Source organism: Polyodon spathula, chromosome 2 (genome assembly GCF_017654505.1).
Source record: "Polyodon spathula isolate WHYD16114869_AA chromosome 2, ASM1765450v1, whole genome shotgun sequence".
Classification (NCBI taxonomy): domain Eukaryota; kingdom Metazoa; phylum Chordata; class Actinopteri; order Acipenseriformes; family Polyodontidae; genus Polyodon; species Polyodon spathula.
The window spans coordinates 33229499-33257105 of record NC_054535.1 but is presented as its reverse complement, the minus strand read 5'-3'; the positions used below and the strand labels follow the sequence as shown (position 1 = coordinate 33257105).

Here is a 27607-nt window from a genome sequence, read left to right as displayed (position 1 = left end):
TGATTAGTGCATGACTCTATTGTAACCAATTCAATACCAAACAAATTTCTAGCCTATTTAATAGAATTGATATTGAAAGTTTTTTTTAAACATGAAACTGGTGCCTTGCTGGTGCTCATCGTTTTCACATCACATAGCAAATGTAAAACTTATTATATGCATTTGCTAATCAGACAGCATTACAAAGCCAAAAATAACTAAATGTAAACCGTATAATAATCATACTGACATAACAATAAACAGTGTTGTACTTTCTTGACTAGAGTAACATCCTTCCTGGATATCTAAACAAGTATCCCTTGTCCATATGCTTCAGTGCAATGCTGCTACGTAAAAGTCAGGGCAACTGTGGGGAACAGCAGTCTATAGAAAGACCCCCCCCCCCCACTAAATCAACACCTATGCTGATAATTAACAGCAACTTCTACTCTCAAATACTTTGTCACTGTAATTCTGGCTCCTTTATTATTTAGATCTGCCACAGTCTTTGCAATATAATGTTCTGCCTTAAATTAATATGTATAAGACACCACATGGTATGAATATTTCAAATGATGTTGAATTATATATTTTAGCTTATTTTATATGTAGCACCTGTTATGATTTCTTTCTAAAGTGGTTTTTATTTGTTAAGAATGTTCACTGCAAGTGATTTTTCAGTTTTTTGTACCTAAGACAGTCTAGCCAATCAGGACATTTACGTCAAGTTGTATAAAAATTAAAAAAGAAAAAAAAAAATAATAATAATTCCTGCTAGTGCATTGTGATGTGAGATATTGGACAAATACTAAGCATCAATTCAGAAAGATTACAGAGAAATGTAATGACAAGTACTACATGTGCTTAAAGCCCAACAGTTATTTTTCTAGCCTAATAAAGCACATTTTAATGTGACATAATTTCCATCTGATACAAACTTTTTGAAACAAAGACATTTCAGATGGCCGTAGCACATCAATATCTGGGCTCGCTACATATTATAATTTTGAATAATGTATGGGTCAGATATATTATCACACAATAACAGATATTAGGGTATGATAAATTACCGCACACATTAAAGTTTCTAAATCATCTGACCGGTGTTGTTTAAGCATGCATATTATTGAACGAAGTTCACTACCATCTGTAGATGTACGTTGTTTATCACTGTACTACATGGTGTGCACATTATTAAGATTTGGAGACAATCGGTAAACTATTATTTGCAGTGTTAAGTTTGCTCTTATTACGAGGGATTGGTGGCTGATTCGTGCAAAAGAAACAGCTGTGATATACAAAGAAGCCAGTGGAAGAGGTGTGCAGTTCAAAAAGTTTGAGAACCATACAAAAGTAACATTTAAAAACAATCCACTGCCACAATAACTGCAAAAAGCACAGTACAACAGAGAAGAAATAATAAATTCTAAATAAAGACATTGTTCAAAAGTCTTCCCCATTTCAATTTTTTACCGACAGTGAAATTCGAAAGCTATTTGTCTGTCTTTTTCAGGTATCTGGTGTTCTTTTATTTCTCCCACTGAACACAAATGTTCATTGTCTTGCTCTTTTAAAAACATAACATTAAATTATTCTGTTATTGGTCTGAACCTCATTGTTTCCGAGTTCTCGGCATCGTTTGGTTCGAATGTCATTATTGTGAATTTATTATTTCTTCTCCATTGTACTGTGCTTGTTGTAGCGACAGTGATGATGGTGGAGGTGATAATGGCAACCGTTTGTTTTTAACTAAAGCTGCTGACCAGGAACTTTTCTTATAAAACGTAGAAACTTGTATATTATAGGAATATATTATTTTCAATGTAACATTCTGTTTCCATGGCAACATATAAGAACTTGTAACATGATAAATGAATACTTACCTTGCTGGTGCTCTATAGGGACCATTAACCTTTATTATATCAATTACCCACACACAGATCAAGAAAAATGGACACCATCTTCAGTAATTAACAACTGTTTAATTGACACCATTCTTAAACTTCTCAAAATGATTTTGTCACATCTGTTTAGGTTCCGTAATACAATATTTTAGTGGAATCTCTCAATTGCGAACATCAAATGGAGTAAAATGGCCTTTATTTAGAACTGGTCCTAACAGAGGGAGACCTTCAGACTGTTTTCAAATTGAAATGGTCAAACAGAAACTTCATTTATTTTTATATATTAAGCTGATCACAAAGGAGGGAGTCTGTTGTATTTTGCAACAAATTGTGAAGATAATGCTATTGACCCTGAAAACATTTTTTTTTTTCAATCCAGAGAAACTTGAACAGAAGTGTCTGTAACAAGCTGCTTCCGTGGCATTCATACGTGCATTGTGTACTTGCCTCTGTCACCCTGGACAACCCTGCTTTATCAAAAGCAGTGTGAAACGTGTCGCCGACCTGCATGAAACTGGGTCCTGAACTGGGTAGGTTCCGCCAGACAAAGCACAAGGAGGTTAAGTGACTTGCTCAGGGTCGCATAGTGAGTCAATGGCTGAGCTGGGGTTTTAATCACTGGACTACAAAATCTCCTATATACGTTGTTATCACATTATGACAGTATTAAGAAATCAAACATGTTGTAACTCATGTCTGCCAACAAGATATGTGTATGCTTTCAGCTCTTTTGAAGTTTCAAAATGTCCAAATGTATTAGTATTTTTTGTTTTTAATTTTATCTGTCAGGTGGTATTAAATCGTAACAGCTGGCAGTTTCATTGAAAGGCTTCAGTTGATTATGTATTCCACAGTAACTATGTCATATAATTCAATACTACCTTTAGAACCAAATTGATAACAACAATCCAATCATTCTTACTGAGCTGTCAACAAAATCCAGCCTAATAATGTCAACTGAAAAAAAAGAAAATCTAATTTTGAATTCAGCAGTAAACAAGGATTTTTTAAGTAGTCAACAGATTGCTTTTCTTGTTTTGGCTTAATTAAACAGCACTGAATTGCACTTACTAAGACAAAGTACAAATACATTTAGCTCACTGATATTCATAACCAAGTTGTGGTGCTGCCTTTGCGGTTTTTTTTAACGTGCAGTCTCATTTTATAACAGTCAAGCTGGATGATTAATTTACACAATTTCTGAGGACTAGAACGATCAACATGAGCCCAAATTAATTAAGTTCTGTTGTTTCAGTTGCTTCTGGTCCACTAGAGGATATGATGATCTTGTGCAGACCATTCTGAAATTAATCCTCGCTTGCTGAACAGAGGGATTATAATGTGGTTCTTATCTACCTATTCTTTCTGAAGGGCCTCCAGCAAGGATTTAACTTTATAACAGCTGTTCTTGCTGCATTAAGTTCGAAACCTTACAGATAAATAAATTACGTAGCAGGCTGTGTCTAAAACTTCCATGGATTTTATTGAAAAAAAAAACTAAACATTCTGTAGGTGAATATTGGGGATGAGGCTCTGCATATGTATTTACAATACAATATACTCTCTCTAATCTGGACCCTTCTCCAAATTGACTGATAATTAGAACCACCTTATTATAATGAAAGATGGAGAGCATCTGTAGAAATTAAATTTTCAACATTGACCTGCGCATTTATAGTATAGTGCAGGTAGTTGTTTGAAATGTACTTAAAAAATGTTTTAGAGCATATTAAAGTTGCAGAAAACATATCAGTATTTTACACACTGGACAAATTATTCCAATATGGTACAGATTGCAATCAGAACTCAAAACCAATCACAAATTTTAACAAGATCCGGTCACCAACTGGTTTGAATTAGCAGGAGTTTACTGTACCTCAAAACCCACAATGGGCCTATTAGGTCAGATATAAAAAAACAATACTTTCGTTATCAGTGTATTGACCTGTTATATAAAAAGGGTTAATTAATTTATCTTTGTGGCAGTGTATATGAAATTCATGCACTGAAAAGTTCACCTTCCAGGAGGAACCTGTCCACCCAGCAGGCTCTGGTAACTACAGGCTTAATATTCCGTAGGAGCCTGCCTGTTAGGAGACTGGGGTAGGGGAACTAGGTACACCTGGTTTCAATCCCAGGTAATGGGATGACAGCCCAATCCAGGGGTACAAAAGGGGCAGCCAGTCAAGGCAGTGTCCCGGGGACCGGAGAAGCACAGCTACATATGTGTAAACTAACAAACTAAACTTCTGTCTATCCTTGATGATTGTGTGTAAATACATTTCGGTTAGCTCTTTACCTGAAACTGCACTCTCTGTGTGTTATTTTGAGGCCTTCCACAATCTTGTATAGGTAAATAGCTATATGAAATTGATACAATGCTTGAAGCATATGAACATTTCAGTTCTAGATTAGACTAAACCATTTTTATTATCATAACCCTGGTTCCCTGAAAGAGAAATGTAACCATTACTATATGGGCATTTACCTTCTAAGGACGCAGCAACTTTGAAGGTTTATGGTTACATTTCTATTTCAGGGAACCAAGGTTATGATAATAACCTAATGTTCCCTTTCAAGTGTAGCCGATACTGTATGGGTTAGTGTACCAAAGCCGTCTCAAGGGCAATATTGCCGAACGACTGGAATGCTACATGGTGAAGCTAAGAGGCTGCCCTGTGCATTACCTTATGGAACACCAGTAACAGCATCTCTGGCAAAAAAATTGAAGGAGAAACTCACTTCTATGCCTGTGTTGTAAGGGTCGACTGGGAAGCTGCATTCAGTCTGTAGAACCTAGTGAAGGTATTGGGAGTAGCCCACACTGCTGCACTGCAAATAGCCTTGACAGATGAACCCTGGAACAAAGCCCACAAAGATGCCATGTCCCTGGTGGTGGCAAGTTGGCCTGCTTAAAGGCAGTCCTGACTGTGTCTGCTATCTACTTGGACAGATGCTGCTTGGACAGGGCTTGACCATGGGACTTTGCCCCATAGCAGAGAAAAATTGGACTGACTCCAACTTTTCATCCTGTCAGAGTAGTACGCCAGGGCCGACACTGGGCAGAGCATATGGAGCTGTCACTCTCTGTCAGACTAGATTTCACAGACTGGTTGACATGGAACTCCAAGATAGTCTTTGAAAAAAGGCAGGATTGGTACGGAGCGTGACCTTTGTCCTGGCCTCTGTAAAGATTAAGCAGGCTTTCGCTATAAAGAATGCCTGCATCTCACTCACCCGCTTTGTGGAGGTGATAGCAAACAAGAAAGCCGCTTTAAATGATATAAATTTCAGCTCAGCTGAATGCAAGTGACCAAATGGAGGGTTCATGAGTACATTAACACTAAAACTGCCATGGCAGTGAATTTGATGGTTTGAGGTTTTCATATTTAAAATTACTCTGCATGTCTGAAAGTTATGCTGTTGTCCATTTATGACTTTTCCTAAATATATGTATTAAACACCCTGACTGCGTTTGAAAGGCAGGATCACAAAAATAAGGCTTTTATAATCCCACCCACCTAGAATTGCCAAAGCAGTAATTTTGGCTTGCTTTTACCATACATGTTTTCATTTTGAATATAACCTACAATATTCATATATATACACACACACAGTGGCTTGCAAAAGTATTCAGACCTCTGACCAATTCTCTCATATTACTGAATTACAAATGGTACATTGAAATTTCGTACTGTTTGATATTTTAATTTTAAACACTGAAACTCAAAATCAATTATAGTAAGGTGACATTGGTTTTATGTTGGGAAATATTGTTAAGAAAAATAAAAAACTGAAATATATTGCTTGCATAAGTATTCAACCCCTGTGCTGTGGAAGCTGCCAGTTTGCACCGATGAAAGAAATTGCCCTAACGAGGACACAATTACCTTACCATTGGCCTCCACCTGTGAACCATTAAAGTTGCTGTCACATTTTCTGGATAAAACCCCACTGTTGAAGGATCATTGGTAAGGCTGTGAATCTGAAGGAAAATGAAGACCAAAGAGCATTCTACAGAAGTTAGAGATAAAGTAATACAAATGCATAGATTAGGGAAAGGGTACAAAATAATATCCAAGTGTTTGGATATCCCAGTGAGCACAGTTGGATCAATAATCAGGAAGTGGAAGCTGCATCACACCACCCAGGCACTGCCAAGAAAAGGCTGTCCCTCAAAACTCAGCTCTCAAACAAGAAGGAGACTTGTGAGAGAAGCCACAGAGAGGCCAACAATCACTTTGAAGGAGCTACAGAGTTCAGTGGCTGGGAGTGGAGTAATGGTGCACCAGTCAACCATATCAAGAGCTCTGCATAACACTGGCCTGTATGGGAGGGTGGCAAGAAAGAAGCCATTACTCAAAAAGTACCATCTGAAAGCACATCTGGAGTTTGCCAGAAAGCATGAGAGTGACCCAGCTGCGATGTGGGAAAAGGTTTTGTGGTCAGATGAGACCAAGATAGAGCTTTTTGGCCAAAACTCAAATCGCTATGTGTGGCGCAAACCTAACACTGCCCATGCCTCAAGACACACCATCCCTACAGTGAAGTATGGTGGTGGCAGCATCATGCTGTGGGGATGCTTCTCATCAGCAGGGACTGGGCATCTTGTTACAATTGAAGGAAGAATGGATGGAGCAAAATACAAGAAAATACTGCAAGAGAATCTGTTTCAGTCCGCTAAAAAAACTGAAGCTTGGGATGAAATTCACCTTTCAGCAGGACAATGATCCCAAGCACGAGGCCAAAGCAAAATTGGAATGGCTCAAGAACAAAAAGGTGAATGTCCTACAGTGTCCCAGTCAAAGTCCTGATCTAAATCCCATTGAGAATCTGTGGCACTATTTGAAAATTGCGGTCCACAAGCGTCGTCCAACCAACCTGAACAACCTGGAGCAAATCTGCCAAGAAGAATGGGCCAAAATCACTCCGACACTGTGTGCAAAGCTGGTACATACTTACCCCAAAAGACTTAAAGCTGTTATTGCAGCGAAAGGTGGCTCTACCAAATATTGATGTGTGGGGGTTGAATACTTACGCAAGCAAGATATTTCAGTTTTTTATTTTTCTTAAAAATATTTCCCAACATAAAACCAATGTCAACTTACAATAACTGATTTAGAGTTTAAGTGCTTTAAAGTAAAATATCGAACAGAACGAAAGTTCAATGTTCCATTTGTAATTCAGTAGTATGAGAGAATTGGTCAGGGGTCTGAATACTTTTGCAAGCCACTGTATATACACAAGCCTGTTGTTATCTCTACTGGACCTGGCAGCCATCAGTTCCTTTGTTTTGTACAAAGAAAATATCAGTAGGAAAGAGTTTGTCTTGAATCTAACCACAGCGCTTTGGTAGAAGGATTTTGATCAGAAAGCTGAAAAGAAGTAGGCTGCTGCAATTCAACCTATACTGAGTGCTGCACCAAGTGACACATGCAAGAGAAAACATGTTACTTTCGTTTTTACAGTTTAGTATGTACATATACCTGTTTACCCACTAGTTTATTTTGAAATGTTTATTTTATTATAATATTTCATTTTTTGAAGTAGTGCTTTACATGTGGTAAGTTAGAAAGTATAAACCCTTTTATATTTAAATGTTCATTTAAACACAACGTTTCGGATGTGCAGATGTTTGCTGCAGGCTCGATGGGTCGGGATGCCATAAGGTCCCCCATGCCTGACTGAGCAGGTCGTGGCACGGTGGCAGTCTATACAGCTGGTACTCAAGAGCTACATCAGTTTTCTGGGCCAATAAAGGGCTATGGAGCACCTTTGCCTGGTCCTGCCTGATTTTTTCCAGACACAGTGGGAGCAGGGTGGGCGATGGGAAGGCATATAATAGTTGCCTCAGCCACTGATGTGCCAAGGCATCTGTTGCCAGTGGTTCCCCTTCTCGTATGGAGAACTAGAGGGGACGGTGGGTTGATTCCTGGGAGGCAACAAGATCTATCCCTGCTCTCCCGAACTTCTCCCAAATGAGACTTACCACATTGGGTGAAGCCTGCACTCTGAGACGCTGAGGACTGTCTTTGAGAAACTGCCCAGTGCTACCCCAAGGCGTAGGTGAGCCAACTGTTTCCACCAAGAGAGAGCCTTTTGACTATGATGAGACACTGTCAATAGGCAGTCACGGTTCAAATCAGGCTGAAAAATCCTTCTGTTGAACCAGGGCGGCAGAGGGTGCATGTGCAGGAGACCCAATTGAAGGCCTGAGACTGTGTCTTCAAGCCCAGAAGTTTCCGGAACGTCACTACCGTGAGCGCTCTGTTGTGCTGAAAGAGCTCCAAATAGGTGGCTATTATCTGCAGTCTGCCGTCCGACAGAGCAGAAACAAGGACCTGGAGTCCAAGTCCAACTCCTAGATAGGAGGCTGTCTGAGAAAGTGTGAGCTGGCTCTTCACATGATTTACAGTAAGGTCCAACTGTTGAACGTAACAAGTTACGTATGGGCCTCTGCCTGTGCTGGACTGGGCACAGATGAGCCAGTTGTCCAGATAATTAAGCACTCTGATGCCTTTGAGTCTCAGTGGGGCCAGGATAGCTTCCATACACCTCGGGAAGGCATGGGGAGCTAGGGAGAGGCCAAATGGCAAGACACAGAACTTCCTGAAAGGTGAACCGCAGGTACTTCCTGTGCGCTGGTTTCATGCGGATGTGGAAATAGGCGTCTTTGAAATCCAGCGTGGTGAATCAGTCGTCTGACCAGATTGGCTGTAACAGCTGTTGCATCATCAATATTTTGAACCTCCTTCGGTTCAGATACAGGTTGACCTCCCTTAGAGGAAGGGTTCTACTCCAGATACTTCCTAGTGCCCAAGCGGGATGGTGGCCTCAGACCGATCCTCAACCTCAGACAGGTCAACTTAACAAGCAACAGACTACACAAAATATGTGTAATTAGTTAAGACTATTACAACAGTTATTTTAATATCACATATAATTTGTGTAAAAACACAATAAATTAAATATATAGCAGTCTTGAAAGGAAAAATGGCGCTAAGATCTGTGAGCACAGTTCTCTTGTACCCTCGGGGGGCGGGGCATGACAGCCCCACAGGCTCCCTGAGTAGCTTTGGTATATCTTATTCAGGTTTCGAGTCTTTAGGAGTTAAATACCCATATGGTAATGGGTACATTTCATACTTGAAAGGGAAACCTTTGGATTTGTAGATATAACTGCTGCTCTGTTGCTCTGTGTCTAATACTATCAGACTACATTCTTGAATTTTAATCTCAACCATTTATGTTTTACATTTTTTGCTACTTGATAACTGTAAATTACACACACACACACACAACACACACACACACACACATATATATATATATATATATATATATATATATATATATATATATATATATATATATATATATATATATATATGTGTGTGTGGGTACAATATATATATAAAAAACATAATATAGTCTTTGAATAATAAAATGCAGTGGTGTCTGCAGTGGTCGGATAGATACTTTTGCAGAAAATGACGGGGGGCAGCAGTCAAAAACCTAGTTTCCTTAAGTGTCTTAGCCTTAGCCCATGTCATGCCTTTTGTATTAAACTAAATTAAGGTTAATTAAATGGATTTCTATTGGCCACTCTTTGTGACACAACAATTGGATGGAGTGTGTTACTGAAATACATGAATGTCTGGAATGTGCTCTTCGAAATGAAAAAATACAGCACATCATAAATGTTTTCTCTGGTAGTGCTAAAAATGATTGGCATTGCACTGGTAACATGACTGACAGCAAGGCACAGGCCGTTCCCTTCTGATTAGCCACTTATTATTATGTTATTACATGGTAATGTATGGCACATCATTTTAAGTGCTACTAATAAAGGAATGGCTGGAAAACATGCCACAAACGAGTACCACTACTCTAAACTATTTCCAACAGCTTTTAAATACTCAAGAGGGCAAGTTTTACTTGTTCAGCAAAAAATAAAAAAACTGAAAAACAGCAAGTGTAGTCATGATAAGGCACCACAAAAAGATTTACACCTACAAAGAATGACAATATAATAAATTGCTGCATAGAATATATGGTATACAATAGGAAAGGTGATGTCAAGGGTATTGTATGATTTTGCTCCCAGGGGTTCTGCTTTGTACAATTCTTTTAAAAATATATTCAGTTTCAATTTCAGGTTCTGCCTTGTGCTATTTTTTTTTTTTTTTTTTTAATCACATGGGCTTTCTTGCAGTGTGAAAGTCTACTGTGCAGCACATATCTGTCCTCATTATATGGTTCTTCATTCAACACTACATAACAGATTACACTTCTGGGAGAGGCATAAGCTTCCGATAGCACTGATACTCTCTGCTTGTGCTTTTTCCTGGTTTAGACACATGCATTGCCTATAGTGTTTGTTTTTTTTCCCCAGAGCAGCAATAGAAGAAAACCTTAAATCAACTCTTTCAAATTGGGATAGCACTTTCTTTGTCAAAAATTCTGAGCTTTTCCAGCAGCTGATAACTTGACGCCAGTTGGATTTGCCTGGATAAAAAAATATAGCCTCTGCCTCCCTGGCTTGGTTTCCAAACTGTCACCCTGTGTCCAGAAAATCCAATCTGACTATATTTATCCAGCTGATTTTCCCCTCCCTTGCCAGCCAGCCAGCGACAAAAACATCTAATAACATTTTCTTAATTGCTTTAATGATTTGTCTGGGAGTGCCCCCTACAATTAGTTCATTCTGTTGTATTGGTTTGTTGACTAATGACCTGCTCTATTGAATTCCTGTTGTAGCATGGCTAGATCTGTTTAGTCGATGGCTGCTTAATGTGAAAGCATACCATTCAGTGATTGTTAACCTTGGACTGAAGTTGTCCTTTGGTGCGTTACTCTGGTTCTCTGCTCATGCCAGAACCAATTCCGTCACTCAGCTCTGTCCGTTTAAAGTGTTTTACATCCTGACATGACATGAAAAAATAATTATATATATATACATATATATATATATATATATATATATATATATATATATATATATATATATATATATATATATATAGAGAGAGAGAGAGAGAGACTTTTTGTCAAGATTCCCTATGACAACCGAAAATTGTTATGCCCGACCCCACAGGATCGTGCGGCAGGGGGGGAGTATGTGATGGAGTGTACATTCCGGAGCAAAACTGGTCAGCCGTGGGGTCGTGGCTGTAATGAATGTACACTCCATCTGGGTAATGGTTGTGGTCATGGTTTCAAAGCAAACTAAAATAATAAAATATGAAGACAATATAAACCAACTGGGTAATAAACAAACTGTGAAATAATGTAATGTGTTTAAAAGTAAAATCACAGTTAATAAATTAATGTAAATGGGTTGCCATGGATTGATGTATTAGGGTTTGTTTGTTTATTTGATTTTTGTTTTCAAAAATAAATACAACCCACGGAGGGTAACTGTACTACTGTTGTCAGTGTTTGTTATTTAAACACTCCTGGTAGTGTTTGGAAGACTATATTATACAGTCATAGAGTGCAACCAGAAGCAAGAAGAATTTCACAATATATATATATATATATATATATATATATATATGTCACTCAAGGGATTACATATTACATGTTGAGTGAAAGTGCATTTCTCTTATTTATAAGTTCACATAAGAGGGACTTCAAGGATGTATGAAGACCAAAGTCAGTTACTGTGGGTGTACATAAAAAATAAAAGTTTTACTTGCTTTTACTGTGCTATACTTGCTTATGTAGCATTACTTAGAGTGTGGGTGAATGAAGTATGAAAGTGCACACGGAATGGCACTAAGGAGAAAAAAGCACAGAATTTGATGTTACAATGACTGATGCAGAATAGTGTCAGAACAGATTAAGGTAAGTAGCTAAAGGGGTGGATTAAGGTACTTCAGATAGAAACACAGATTTATTGACTTTGTATCGTATAACACAGGGGCTACCTGAGTGTGCTAGCAAAAAAAAAAACTGTGCACAAAAAAACAAGGTTATTCAAGGTATTTCTTTCAAACGATATCAGAAAATTTATATTGAAATACGTGTTTGTCTGAAAAACTGTCTGGCTTAGTAATTTGATTACAGTGTGTTTGTGTGCGTGCGTGTGTGTGTGTGTGTGTGTGTGTATACACTGTAGTTAGTGTTTGCTGTTTGGAATGTTATAACGTTTTTTTTTTCTTTACATTTTATTTTAAATGTATTATGCAACTAAACATTGTTAATAACATGTAAATAAGAGTAAATCAAATAAACAAATTAATTGCGACATTCCAAACAATCAGACACACATCTCCCCCATTTATTTGCTTTTAAGCCTTATACATTTTATAACGGGTCTACTTAAATCGCAGTAAATTTACCCATTTTTCCAGGGTAGGTTATGGAATAATGGATTAATTATGGAATTAGGATTTCGCGGACGTTTCGCTGACCTGTCTAAAAATTTAATAAACCAAAGTAGACAATATTTCAGAACACTATAAAAGATTAAAAATTCTGGTACTTGCTTCCTTACTAAAACACAGTGCTGTGATTTGTTAAAGGCAAGTATGCAACCTCCCCCTGCAGTTGCTGCCAACATTCTCTGCCTGGTGTGGATTTGCCCATACATTGAGACTGCAAGTTCTGCATCCACTGAATTGGTTGGAAGAGTAAGGCAAAGCTTTGCCAAGTTATACAGATGTGGAAATTGATTAGAGACAGTCCCGAAACTTGGTTACCCGAGGGCATCTGGCATACTTTGATAAAGGCAATATATGCAGCACGTTCATTGTCATGTTATTTGTCCCATCCAATAATGTTGTGTATTTTGGGTCCAGAAATAAGAGATCCCAGACAAGGAGAACCGTACAAAATCAATCGTTGTTTATTAAGGCAGTTAGACACAGAACACACCAACACAGAACCCCAAGAACCCCGAAGAGCACACGCACCTTCCCTCTTATGCTCTATTAGACGCGGCCTTACACCTGGTAGCTAACACTGTAACAATTTGGGTGTGTGCTGTGCACGTGAACACGCTCTGCACCTGCAGATTAATATATAACAAATAATTTATTTTATTAGTACCAAGTCAAAACAAAGACAAAGTGCCTATTCAGGACTAAAATTCTAAGTGCATTTAAAAAGTAAGCAGCAGGTTGTTTGAAGCGAGGTGGCAGTAGATCATACCTGTAGTACTGATTTGACTTGGCTACAACCGACAGGAATTGTTTTTGTCTGTGCCGATGTTCTGGTTTGTTTTCTGAAAGCTGTTTATTTTACATTCTGTTCAGCAGCCTCTGTAGTAAGCCTTTCATTTAATATGTGATTAATACTTCTCTCAGGAGCAGATTTTGAGGGGGAAAGAAAAAAAAAAGAAACTGACGCCTTGCTGTAGTGACAGATTTTTCCGCTGCCCATTTAGTGCTCGTTGGATCCTGTCTTTGCTCCAGATAGATATTAAAACCCTGCTTTCTTCATCAGTGAAGTTGCACAAGCGTCCTTCACACATTATTTCCGAAATCTGTAATACAAAACAATTAGATTTAGTCAGTTGTCGCTACACATTGAAAAATGTAAAATACATAACAAAAAACAAAAACATGCAGCCACTATTGTTAATTGATACATCAAACATGTTATCAATACTAAACATAAAAAATATAGACATGTGTTACACTTACGTTTTTAGATGCTATGAGTTGGAATTGTTCTGCAATCTCAGAATATGTCCTCAGGGCGTTTACACTGAAAAAAAGTGACCTGAATCCATCCTCTTGACCTTTCAGTCTGGAATACGAACTCAACATTTGAGAGGATAAGAAGACGGATTCCAGAACGTGCTCAGTAGCATTTACACTAGCAAAAACTGACCAGAATCCTCTCCATCCGGAATATTAGTGCCAGTGTAAACGCACCTACAGTTTCTGTTATATTTATGTTACTGATTTATAATTGAGCTGCTGTAGCTTTAAGAGAGTGATGGTTATGTGCAGTAAGGCTTGCAGGGGTGGTGGAGGTTATGGTTGTAGTACAAGCGTGTAATCAATTCATATTCCTGTTTGTATAATCGGAAAAGGCATAATCAAGTTACTGTATATCCGGGAGACACAATAATAAATGTTACCTGGATTGATTTCACAAACATCTGTCTGCAGATGGGTTTCTTTCACTGATTGCTGGCTACAATAGCATTATGTTAGTATGTTGTAGTACTTGTAATTGTCTTTCAATACAATTTCATATCACAGCAAACAGGTTCGATGACTTACAGTAAGATGTGGTGTTGATTGTATCGTATTTTTCCTCACTCAGATGCATTACTAAATAGCCTGGTATCTGAATAGACATAACACACTCATTTACAAATTTGTTACAACTTGTATAGTTCGATTGAAATAAGAATTAATAAAATAACTACAGCGTTATTTTTACAAAAACAATCCAGCCACAAACTGTTGACTAAACTTTTAGTTATTGGCTTGTACTGTCTAATTTGCAAAAGTTAACACATGTACATTATACAGAATTAACTCAGTGAACAAAAACAAAAATAAACAACTTACAGTTTCACACAGAAATCAAGCATCATCGATTGTTTCACAAGCAAAAACGCACTTTGAAACGTCTGCTATCAGACTTGTTATCACGAATAACCTCAGTTGCACTTGATAGTTGCGAATGAATGAACAACCTGTTTCCAGTCAGAGGTCAGTCACATGAAACAAGAGTGTCAAGTAGCCAGTCAATGAAACGACAGTGTCAAGTTATCCACTAGTCTTTTTAATAGTTTTTATCCCTTTGATATCCGTAATACTTGTCAAGTTAGAGGCAGAATGCATATATTTTATATATTTTAATTCTGGACCAAGACTGTCTGTCAAGTTATCCACCAGTCAAGTTAACCGAGGTTGACTTATATTTAAAACCTGTTATCCACAATTATGAAAAACTATATTAAATCTGCTTTAATTTAACCGAACACGAGGAAGGTATCGCATTCTATATCATATTCTTTACATATTTAACAAAACCTATTCTTACCTATTCGCTAAATTACAAATTTCTATAAGTAATACCTAGGTTACATCTCCAGCACACTTATGCAAACCTTTTTAAATAATGGAAGTCCTCCGGTTCTGAGAGGCCTAACTGATTTCTAAACATCATTAAGAACAGAACTGCAGCTAACAGAGCTACAAGATACAATTACAAAGTATACAAGGTAAACAGGCAGCCACTGTTTAATAAACCTTTGTTTAAAAAAAAGGCAGTCTATCTGCCTTAAGGAAGGAAAAAGATTAAACAGTAATATAAAAAGGCACCAGAGACAACTACACAGAAAACACAAGAAAGCATCCAAATAAGTTAATTAAGGTTTAATGTTCAAATCGCAGTCTGCCCAGTGTCCACTAGCCTTCAAAAGGTTCAACACAAATCAAAGGCCAAGCCTGCAAAACGTGTGTGTGTTCAGGTATGTGGGTGTTTGTTTTGCCAGTCAGTGCTGTACCCAAAGACAGGTCTTTTCTTTTAAAATGTTGAAAGCTTTTCTGAGGAAAATACTCAGGTTTTATACTCTATCCATTTAAGGGTTTATTTTTAGATTTAGAAAGTGGGTGTTGAGGCATGCAGGAATGTGTCTACATGTATACATTGAGAAATGTTATTTCTTTGGTAATTATAACATACGTGTACATACTGTAGCACACTGAAACTGGTAAATTGTCTGACCGATAATTTACAACTGATTTTCACAATACATAAAAAGCATTTCTAATTCATTACTTTCATTCCTATCAAAGGGCTGTATATGACTAGTGGGCTCTCTTTAGCCCATACAGAAGTGTAATCTTGCCTGCAGTTGTTTATTAATGACCAGAGTAAAACAGAGTAATATATTCTTCACCAAACAGATTAGATTTTACAAAACCACTAAAAACCTCTAAATCACCGGCAATTATTTCTAAACATACAATAAATGCCACGTTTGTTAGGTCAGAAATGATTGGTGTACCAAACCCTCATCACATTTCCTGAGTCCATGTGGCCATGTAGTTTTTCTTTGTACACATGCAGACCCTAATGACTGCATGCTTAAAAATATAAACAGTCATTTTTTCCCCAAGCAAACTTTATTCCCACTATAGCAGAAAACGTAATTAATTCCAAAGAATGTATAGATAATGGAAGATCATTATCTGTCCATTGTTACATGACTTTATCTGTTTTGATAAGGTTAATGTTTATGGGTATGTTACTACAGTGGAAGACTACGCAGATTTGCGATTTTTTTTTTATCTGTGACGGCACCTCTGTTATTATTTCCTTATTTGGCATAGCTTGGCTCTAAATGTGTCTATTTAATTGTAGAAATATAGTCCAGCCACATATTTTTTTTAATTTATATCAAAAGTTAAGTTGGAGAGTATTGCAATGTCTATTTGTAGCAGTCTTTACAAAGACACCACCTACAGGTAAATGAAGAGGAAAGGACAAAATGGAACTACTCTTGTAATCCTTTTGTTGAGTCCCTAAGGAGGCAGAGGCTCTCAGCCTTACAGCCACAAGGAATGCATAGTGTAATAAGAGAAGGGCAAAAGCAGCCAACAGTTCCTGGAAAGCATAGCCCACTACAGGAATACCAACAACTACCTATGGTGACTAACATAATGCAACATTAACAAACATGCATTACAAAACCCCAATAATCCCCCTGCAAACAACAATACCTCCCACTCCCCAAATTGCAACAACTATTTACATGTGGGCATGGCTTGCCAGCTGCTGGAAACACAGTGCTGCAGTGAGTGCACAGTCAGACTCACTGATGTTGATAACAAAATGAGTCTAAGACGTAACATAGTTTTTTCTGTATAATATATATATAGGTTATTATTATATATATATATATATATATATATATATATATATATATATATATATGTATATATATATCTATATATATATATATATATATATATATAATATTAATATTGTATTTTAATTGGACTCCTGCCTAGAAAATAGACATAATTTGAAAAGCCATATCACACTCATCATATATACAGTAATAATAACATCTAATGTGTTTCCTTGCATGCATAAAGCACCTGACAATGCCTTCGCGGCATAGTGTTCACCTTTTGATTATACAAAAACAATTAGTGCTTTTTTAGGTACAAACACACTTTTCATCATTTAACCTTTTTTTTCTAAAGATAAAATCCTGGTATCCACCAGATATAATGTAATCTTGTACAGGAATCTATCAGGTAGTATACAATACAATGCATAGCTTTCAGTAGGGCTTTTTGCATCATCAGTGTGAGATTAAAGGTAAGAGAGTGAGATTAAGTTGATTATTAGTCTCACATTAAAAAGAAAACCTCATCAGACTCAATGCATCTTGTTAGTTGCAGGACTTAACCCAACTAGCGCATCTCAAAGCAATTGCCAATAGGGAAGCTTGCACAGGTAATAATCAAATTAATCTCACTCCCGAAATTTTATTCACACTGATGACACAAAAAGCCCTTGTGGAAAATAACTAGAAGAATCTTGTAACAGTCTTTTGTAAAAAAAAAAAAAAAAAAAAAATTATATATATATATATATATATATATATATATATATATATATATATATATATATATATATATATATATATATATATTGCTATAAACCTTGATGAAACAAATTTCATATAACACTATGAAGTGGAAACAAAACCAGAATTGGAAACCAAATGTGGGGGAGAACATTATTTTGTTTTTTTGTACACACATTTTTTTTCTACCTTTAAGCTGAATGCCAGCCTACATCATTTGTTCAATGGGCATTTGTTACACCTGTTGATTTGCAAGCTCTGTACTGTAATCCTGTACTGAGGGAATTGTCTGAAATACAATAACAGTAGTTACCTGCTGTTTAAGACAGATCATTTAGCTGTGTAAAATTCATTTACTGGGACTTACGTAACTAATTATATTATTACAGATTTATATTTTTAGAGCCGCAGTGATTTAAAAACAAATATGCTTACTACTTGATTTCAGGGACATATTCCAGCTTCAAATAAATTTAACTGAAGAAAATCTGGATTGATTACAACAATATTATTGACTTTATGAGCTAAGCAATAATGACTAATTCATTAATAACGATTTTGTTAGTTGTAAAACATCTTTTTAAATTCATACTAGTTTGCTCTGTAGAAATAATAGAGCAAAGCAGTAACAATGTCACTATGAATGTGGAACACATAGATAGAGAATAACAACCAGTTAGTAAGTCAATGCCATAGCATAGCATAGAAAACTACCCTGCATTGCAGCTGGCTAATTAGTAGCTTGGTAACAAAGCAGGACAAAAGAGCAACAGGTGTATTGTAAACAGAGTGAGTAAATCCATTTGTCTTGTTTTTTCTAACAATCTAGTTTAATGTGTTACTAATCCTAAAGTTAACTACAACATTGGGTTGCAAAGGTAGATTTCAACAAGCAAGATTTAGCAGGAGCCTGGTTGCTTGGGACCTGATTTTTTTAGAATCAAGCCTCAGCAAATAAATACCCCACTGCTAACACATGTTCAGTAGTTATAAAACTCATGGGCATCTTCAAACACTCAATCAGAATTTGCCGCTACTATGTCAAGCTAATGGAATGCACTTGCTTATAATTTCATAACCTAAATAATAAAGTATCAGCCTGCTCCTAGCATTGCAGTTTAGAGCACTAGTCATATAACAACAAGGGAACTTTATAAAGAACTTGACACATGGAACAGACCAAACCACATATAAATATAGGTCCACTTTTGCTTAATGGATATGTCCTTCAACAAATGATCCATACAAGAGTAACGGGTTTCAACTGCCATTAAAGCATTTTTTAAATTTTATGACTGCAATCCATTTTAATGTAGAAACACAGCAGATGTGGCACAGGCAATATGATTTCCTCCAGGCAAAGATACCCTGCATTTAAAACTGAAGAACACCACCTGTAGCCCTGGGGAACTGTCAGTGAGTGCAGTTCTCACGACACAGCAGGCATTTCCCAGGAACACAGCCATGGTGGTTGTGGTTAACAGAGAGCCTGTGGTAGAGCTCTTCTAGTCAAGAACAGGAAACCAAACACTTAATATGAAAGCTTCCCCCTGACAGGGAGGCCAGTGCTTAAGAGACTACACATGATAAAATGTTCTGTTATACTAATGTTGTACTGCGCTATTAAAGTCATCCGATCATTTTTTGCCTTAAACTGTAATTTCTATTCACAATTATCTGAATACTTGTCCCAGCATTAGCATCTAGTAACATTGTGACTGACACACTTTTTTTATTGTGTTGAATATCTACATTTTGTTTGTTTGTTTGTGTTTCTTATAGTTTTTGTGGGATATACAGATATTTAAAATACAACTCTAGTTAATTAAAAGCTGATCTTGCTTCCTGGTAACAAATCACTTCCTTTGCTGTCTGTCAATGTATTTCCAAAGATGCAATTATGCATTGTGTCCAATACTACAGATACCAGCAGTAGTATGGTTTTTATTTTGCTCTGTAACCCTAACCTTTACTTTTTATAAAAATGTATGTATTTTTATTATAATCTATAACCATTGAATTTTTTTCTTTTAATAAAAAAAAAATTATATATATATATATGTGTGTGTGTGTGTGTGTGTGCTTCCTGTAACACAATCACTATGTCAAGTAGTATCTATATATATGATATGATATATATATATATATATATATATATATATATAACTGTCAGCATCCAATCTTTATAGTAAAACAAAATGGTGTTGAGAAGTTCTGAATTTAATACCAAGCTAGAGAAAAAAATAATTGTCTTGGGCAGACTAGTCCCTTCTCAGCAAACTGAAATTATCCTATCACATAGGGAATAGAGGGATCGCCCTCTTACTAGAGAGAAAATATGCCATGAGCTACATAAGATTACTTAAACACAACAAGCAGGTCACCCAAACAATATGCAGAACATAAAATCCATGATGTCTCTCACAAGGTAGTGAGTCCCAAAGATTAATAAAGCTGGTAATTATTTTTAAATTCAGTGCCCTGATTTGACAGGTGCTTGAAGCCCTTACCGGATTGAGCAGAACTGTAAGAAAGAGCTCCCCTCCCTTGATGCTTTTATCCAGCTCCTTTGGGCCCCCAGGGTACTCCTTGTAGAATATTGTGTGGGTAAACAAGCCACAGGTCTGCCTGGGAAGTACCTGGTTAAAAACAAAACAATACAGGTTTACCGCTATAGCACTAATGTGTGTGTAACACCATTCCACGCACCTCTATCTATATATGTTTTAAATCTATTGTTGTTTTATGCTTGGAATTTGGATAATAGGTCAGTTCTGACTAGCAGTGTTCCAATTAGCAATAGTCTGCTGTATTATTTCTTTTTTCTTTTTTTTTTTTTACAACAGCAATAAACTGCCTACTAATGTGACCGGCCTATTAATGATACAATCATTATTTTTGTTTTGTAATTTATTCAAAAAATATTTGTATTTGTTTTGTTATGTTGCATTTGAATTACAAGTTTGGATCTGAGAAACGGGCAGAATCATTTTCATTTATTTCTTTACAGTATACTTTAAATGTTCTTTCTTCCTCATTTCCCTCCGGAGCACACTTCCATTTTCCTTTTCCATCCAGCTGTATTTTCATTACACATCTGCTTTCCCTATAGAGAGGACCTTTGTACATATGTAATAGGCAGTCAGAAAACAGAATTATGCATAAAATAAGTCATAGCTTCTGGGGATTGTACCTCAGATTCCTCTGAGAGAAGCTGACAAAAACTAGTTATGCGAGCTACAGAAGATACTCTGGGGGTATTAGCTTCTTGCTTTTCCTATCAGGATAACATCATACCAATAATGTACATACATTTTCACACCCTAGAGGTGTTTACACAGCACAGTAAAACTACTTCACACTGCAATTTAATGTGCATTTAGAACTTCTTTAAATAGTCCTGTCAGAATATGTTTAAAATCTGTGACCTTCCATGCATACCTTGCCTGGCCAATTGCAGTACTGTTTGCAGCTTGTTCTTTAGAATTTAATTCAGTTCCAAAAATGACAAACAAGTTATTCAAAATGCTTAAGGCCATAATTGTAACTAAATGGCATTACAGTCCGCACTCACATATCTGATTAGTTCATTTTGGCCAGTTCCAACCCTTGTCTGTTTTTCAGGGAACTCAAAAAAAAAAAAAAAAAATACAATATCAAAAATACATAGCTGAAAGGACTGTGTTTTAAAATAAGTAGGCTTCCATTTAGATGTACTGTAGTTGGTTTTGTTGGTACAGTACTATATTTTCAACAGAATAAGTATTTTAATTCAGAACTATATGATTCTGAAAATATCCCTTGCCAAAACTAAAGAGACAACATGTTAACTCTAATACAGTACATAACTGTAAACCCTGTAGGTAGTGTAGCGGTATGGAAAAATTTCCATAATTAAAATAGTATCCAAAGTCAGTTTTCAAAATTGAAGAATATAGTGCTTGATAGGCCCTAATCTTACAGCTCACTTGCAATTGAAAATACACAAAAGCAACCAAAGATTACAGATAAAAATTTTAAAAAATACATCACAGTATCTAAAACGTTTTCGTTATATATATATATATATATATATTATATATATAATATATATATATATATATATATATATAGCTATGTAACAGTTAATCATTAAACAGTTCTAGATACTGTGATGTATTTTTATATATACATATATTTTTTTTTATGTTAAATTGACACATGAAGATTGTATAAAAAGGGACACAAGTTGACCGAAAATGTTATGTCATAAAACTGTTTAATATCTACCAAAACACTGACAATGTGTTTGCCTTTTAATATTGCAATACTTTTATATTAGTATAAAAAGACAAATTAAGGAAGTGAAAACACCATTTATCCTGTTTTAATTGGCAAATCAAATCAATTTACAGTTAACTAACCAGCGGCTACAATGCTAGTTTAAGTGTACATAAAGGCTCCTTTTTAAAATATAGGTTTACAAATAAGAATAAACTGAAAATGTGATGGTAAGTTTGCATAATGTACAGAATAAGTGATACAAATCATAACCAAATCCACTGATTTCACAGTTTCACTGACTTTACATACTGTGCAACATTTCTGAAGGCCTTTACACCGAAATGTTTTTTTTTGTTACTGTTAATCTTACAAAACTATATGCAACTTCCAGGTCAGTTGCTGTACATTTTGTAGTATTTTTTTCTTTGCTTTTGATGAAATACTGTGACACAGCAGACCCAATCTCTTATTATATATTTAGCCCAATGCAGTTGTACATTAGTCTGTACATGTCTATGATATATCAAAATAAGCAAAACACCTTCATTTTAATTTAGGACATGGCACATTTATTACACACATGTTGTTTTTAAGAGGAGAAGTAGAGGATAAATGAAAGAAATAATAATTTCCCAGTTACATTTTTATTCGATTGGTGTAGAGCTGGGACTCAGAGGCAGTGGACGTTTTTAATAGCTGGCACCAGCTGTATGATTTCTAAAAGGTAAAAAGAAATCCCCAGGATGTGGCTTTGATTTAACATTGTAATCTCATTTATACCCTAAAATTAAATTCAATGCAAAACTCACAGAATCATTCATACCACTCACACACTTGTGATTTTTTAAACTCTGTTTGGCTCTTTCTCCTTTTCAAATAATGTGTTTGAAATACTTTGACTCCCTTTTAAAACTGTAAATGTGATAAGGCCATGTAATTACTTTTTCTTTATTTAAAGATTCATTCTCCTTTGGTTCTTGATAATTTCAAAGTCAATTACTGTAAATGCACACAGCTCTGAAAAGTACTGTCAGGCCACTTGACAACTTTCAAACACTCCCAAAACTTGTTTACTTAGTAAGTTAAACAATATAATAAGAGCTGGCAATGAATGAAATTAATTTAAACTGCAGTCAGAATTGTAATTATTTTTGTTTGTTCTTGGAGAGCTGTAGTTATTCCACAAAGGGGGTGACTGTGTTGAAAAAACCACAACACTCCAGCAATGTTCATAGAGTATTCTACTGGAAAAATCAAGGATGACAGTATAGTATGTTTAAATTAAACAGCTGGATTTGAGAATGACTTTCCTTACATCAATAGAGGACAATTTCAAATAAGATGGTATTTATGACATACCATATTTATGACATACCATAAAACTACACCTCAGTTAGTATTCTTACAAGCACTGAGGAAAGCATGGTTAAAACCAAAACTCACACAGTAAGATAGCTCTTTCTGAGTATCTTGCAATTAACTCGGGGTTTTAGTTTCATCTCCGCCATGAAATACGCATTCGGTACATACTAAACATTTGAGTGTTTGTAGTAAAATAAAATACTTATATGACTGTTGTCCAATATCTATAATACTCCCAGTGTTATGGTTTTACATACAAGAACATTTCATGCCTATGTACATTTATATTGTATTAGACTTAATACAAAATAATAACAAATATATTTTTTAGACATACCAACTTTATTTTATGTCAGTCCTCCATGGACTATTACAAAAGTATACTGTCCCTTTTATCCACTATCCTTTAACCATTAAAATGCTAGTCCTTTCAAATTCCTGGTTCCAGGAAGTTTCTTTCCAGTATAATAAATTGATCAAGTCCCTTTGATCCCTTTGTGACATTTTCTTATGGTCTGGCAGATAAAAGGTTAGATATGTTTCTTTCTTTACATAAACAAATGCAAGTTAAGTGTTTTAAGGGGAGGAAACGAGGCAGTCTTCCCAGCGACAGCGAGTGGAAGCGACAGCGAGTGGGACAAGTACAGGCGTGAAAAAGTACAGAGCAGTTTCGAAGCAGAAAGGAGAAATTGCATCTTGAATTGCTTTAATCAGAAAAGAGAGGACATTGGGGAAACACAGCAGCAGCTCAAAGTCAAACAGCCGCGTATGTTTTTCTGATAACAAACAAGCTGAAACTCGGAGCAGCTGATTCAAATTCAGTGCCGTTTTGAGACACGGGCGAGGGGAGGAGCCAACAGCACAGCAGAGCAACGCAGTTAAACGAGGCAGTCTTCCCAGCGACAGCGAGTGGAAGCGACAGCGAGTGGGACAAGTACAGTACAGGCGTGGAAAAGTACAGAGCAGTTTCGAAGCAGTTTGAAAGCAGGTTGACGGCTGCAGAAGAAACTAAACTTAAAAAAAAAAAAAAAACCTCAACATGGTCTTCAAGCCAGTAATCTGTGACACCTGCTTGATGTGGGAAATCCGAGAAAACCCAGCGGAGCTAAACCAAGTGTGCGTAAAGTGCCGCACGATCCAGGATTTGCATAAACTAGTAAGTATGCTAGAAATGGAGCTGGAAGAAGTGAGACAGCAACAGGATCTTGAGGAACTGGCACACCCACAATTCATGGAAGTCTGCATCACCCCTAACAGACTGAAAGCCACCAGGGAGATAGAAGGTCAGAACAGCTGGGTTCAGGTAGGCAGAAGCAGGGAAAAAAAGAAACTTCGTCAAACACAACCACCAGAAATCAAAACAACCAACAGATTTGAGTCACTTCAGAATTTTGACCAGCAGAACCAACAACAAGAGAATGAAAGGAACAACATCCAGGACCCTATTGACAGTGGTGACCAGACAGCAAAAAGAAGGGAGGTCATGATTGTTGGGGACTCCATATTGAGAAACACAGCAAGTTCAATTCGCAGTTTGGACCCCCTTACTACAACAGTGTGCTGCCTTCCGGGTGCCTCGGTCAAGCACATCACTGAAAACGTGGACAGGCTCCTAGAACGAACAGGAGACGACCCGGTAGTAGTCGTCCACATCGGTACAAACAACATTGGAAGAGACAGACCAAAATCCCTGCAAAACAAATTCAGAGAGCTAGGAAGGAAATTAAAAGAGAAAACCAAAACTGTGGTATTTTCTGGTATACTACCCGCACCTTGCAAAGGACCATATGGACAGCTGGAAATAATTAATCAAAACGAATGGCTGAAGACGTGGTGCACACGGGAAGGCTTCACCTATCTTGATCATTGGACCACATTCTACAACGAGGACTATCTGTATAGACGGGATGGACTGCATTTAAATAACAAGGGAACTAGTCTACTCGGAGAAAAGATCCTCGAGCAGGTTCGGAAGCATTTAAACTAGAAAGGAAGGGGGGAGAAATCAACAAAAAAACAGAAGGGAGACCGCATCAAAACAAGAACAACAACTCAGGTAAGACAACCATTAAATGTATTTATCTAAATGCTAGAAGTATCAGAAACAAAATTCTAGAACTTGAAGCTACTGCACTAACAGGTAACTATGATGTGATAGGTGTTACAGAAACGTGGTTATCTGAGAGTGATGGGGACGAATATAATATTTGTGGGTATACACTGTATAGGAAAGACAGGCAGGACAGAAGAGGAGGAGGGGTAGCGCTATACATAAGAAACAGTCTTGAAGCCCAGGTGTTAAACCTGGACAAAGAAAATAAAACCGAATCAATATGGGTCAGAATAACAGACAAAAATTCAAAAGGCATAATAATAGGAGCATGCTATAGACCGCCAGATTCAGACGGTGAGCACAATAATCTGTTATACAATGACATTAGAAATGTGTGTAGCAAAGGAGAAGCCATACTAATGGGGGATTTCAACTTCCCCCAAATAAAATGGGAAAACCCGGTGGGTAGCGCGAAGGATGAAATAGAAATGGTGGAAATGACAAATGACTGCTTCCTAACACAATTTGTGAAGGCACCCACTAGAGGGGAGGCATGCCTTGATTTAGTCTTTTCAAATAACGAAGATAGAATAACTAAAACAGAGGTCAGAGAACCACTGGCAAACTCAGACCACAACATGGTCTCATTTGAAGTGTTTTTTAAATCCCCAAAAGTAAAGACTAAAGCTAAGGTTTACAATTTTAGAAAAGCAAACTATGAAGGTATGAAACAGAGACTAACAGAAGTAGATTGGAGTAAAATAGAGAAAACACCCACAGAAGAAGGATGGTTGTTCTTCAAAAATGTAGTACTAGAGGCGCAAAACAATTACATCCCTAAAGTAGACAAATCTAAATGTAAAACTAAATTGCCAAAATGGTTTAATAGATCAATTAAAAAAAATATTCAGCGAAAAAAGGCACTTTACAGAGCATTAAAAAAGGACCAAAAAGAAAGTACGCAGAAAGAGTACACAGAACTGCAAACGCAAGTCAAAAAGGAAGTTAGAAAGGCCAAGAGAGAAATAGAAATAAACATTGCTAAGGGAGCTAAAACCAATTCCAAAATGTTTTTCCAATATTACAACAGCAAGAGAACATTCAAAGAGGAGATTAAATGTTTAAGAGATACAAATGGCAAAATCGTAGAGGAAGAAAAAAAAATAGCAAATATGTTAAATGATTACTTTTCACAAGTTTTTACAAAGGAAGATACTGACAACATGCCCCACATGTCATCCAGTTCCTATCCAGTTTTAAATAACTTTAGCATAACTGAGGCAGAAGTGTTAAAGGGACTAGGAGCTCTTAAAATAAACAAATCCCCTGGGCCGGATGAGATCCTCCCAGTAGTACTCAAAGAAATGAAAGAAGTAATTTACAAACCGCTAACCAAGATCATGCAGCAGTCTCTTGACACAGGGGTGGTACCGACAGACTGGAAAATTGCAAACGTAATACCGATCCACAAAAAGGGAAACAAAACTGAACCAGGTAACTACAGACCAGTAAGCCTGACTTCTATTATATGCAAACTTATGGAAACTATAATAAGATCCAAAATGGAAAATTACCTATATGGTAACAGGGTACTGGGAGACAGTCAACATGGTTTTAGGAAAGGGAGATCGTGCCTAACTAACTTGCTTGATTTTTTTGAGGATGCAACATCGATAATGGATAATTGCAAAGCATATGACATGGTTTATTTAGATTTCCAGAAAGCTTTTGACAAAGTCCCGCACAAAAGATTAATTCTCAAACTGAACGCAGTTGGGATTCAAGGAAACACATGTACATGGATTAGGGAGTGGTTAACATGTAGAAAACAGAAAGTACTTATTAGAGGAAAAACCTCAGAATGGAGTGTGGTAACCAGCGGTGTACCACAGGGATCAGTATTAGGTCCTCTGCTATTCCTAATCTACATTAATGATTTAGATTCTGGTATAGTAAGCAAACTTGTTAAATTTGCAGACGACACAAAAGTAGGAGGAGTGGCAAACACTGTTGCAGCAGCAAAGGTCATTCAAAATGATCTAGACAAGATTCAGAACTGGGCAGACACATGGCAAATGACATTTAATAGAGAAAAGTGTAAGGTACTGCACGCAGGAAATAAAAATGTACATTATAAATATCATATGGGAGATATTGAAATTGGAGAAGAAATCTATGAAAAAGACCTAGGAGTTTTTGTTGACTCAGAAATGTCTTCATCTAGACAATGTGGGGAAGCTATAAAAAAGGCTAACAAGATGCTCGGATACATTGTGAAAAGTGTTGAATTTAAATCAAGGGAAGTAATGTTAAAACTGTACAATGCACTAGTAAGACCTCATCTTGAATATTGTGTTCAGTTCTGGTCACCTCGCTATAAAAAAGATATTGCTGCTCTAGAAAGAGTGCAAAGAAGAGCGACCAGAATTATTCCGGGCTTAAAAGGCATGTCATATGCAGACAGGCTAAAAG

General features: G+C 36.7%; 1 protein-coding gene across 1 annotated transcript in view; it reads right to left on the bottom strand.

Annotated features, from left to right (window-relative positions):
• LOC121295414 (bifunctional heparan sulfate N-deacetylase/N-sulfotransferase 4-like) overlaps positions 1 to 27607 on the bottom strand; it is an 87423-nt gene that overhangs the window by 20767 nt on the left and 39049 nt on the right. The window contains exon 5 of the mRNA XM_041219997.1: positions 19968 to 20096. Within this exon, the coding sequence (XP_041075931.1) occupies positions 19968 to 20096 (129 nt within the window). The remainder of the gene's footprint in view (positions 1 to 19967; positions 20097 to 27607) is intronic.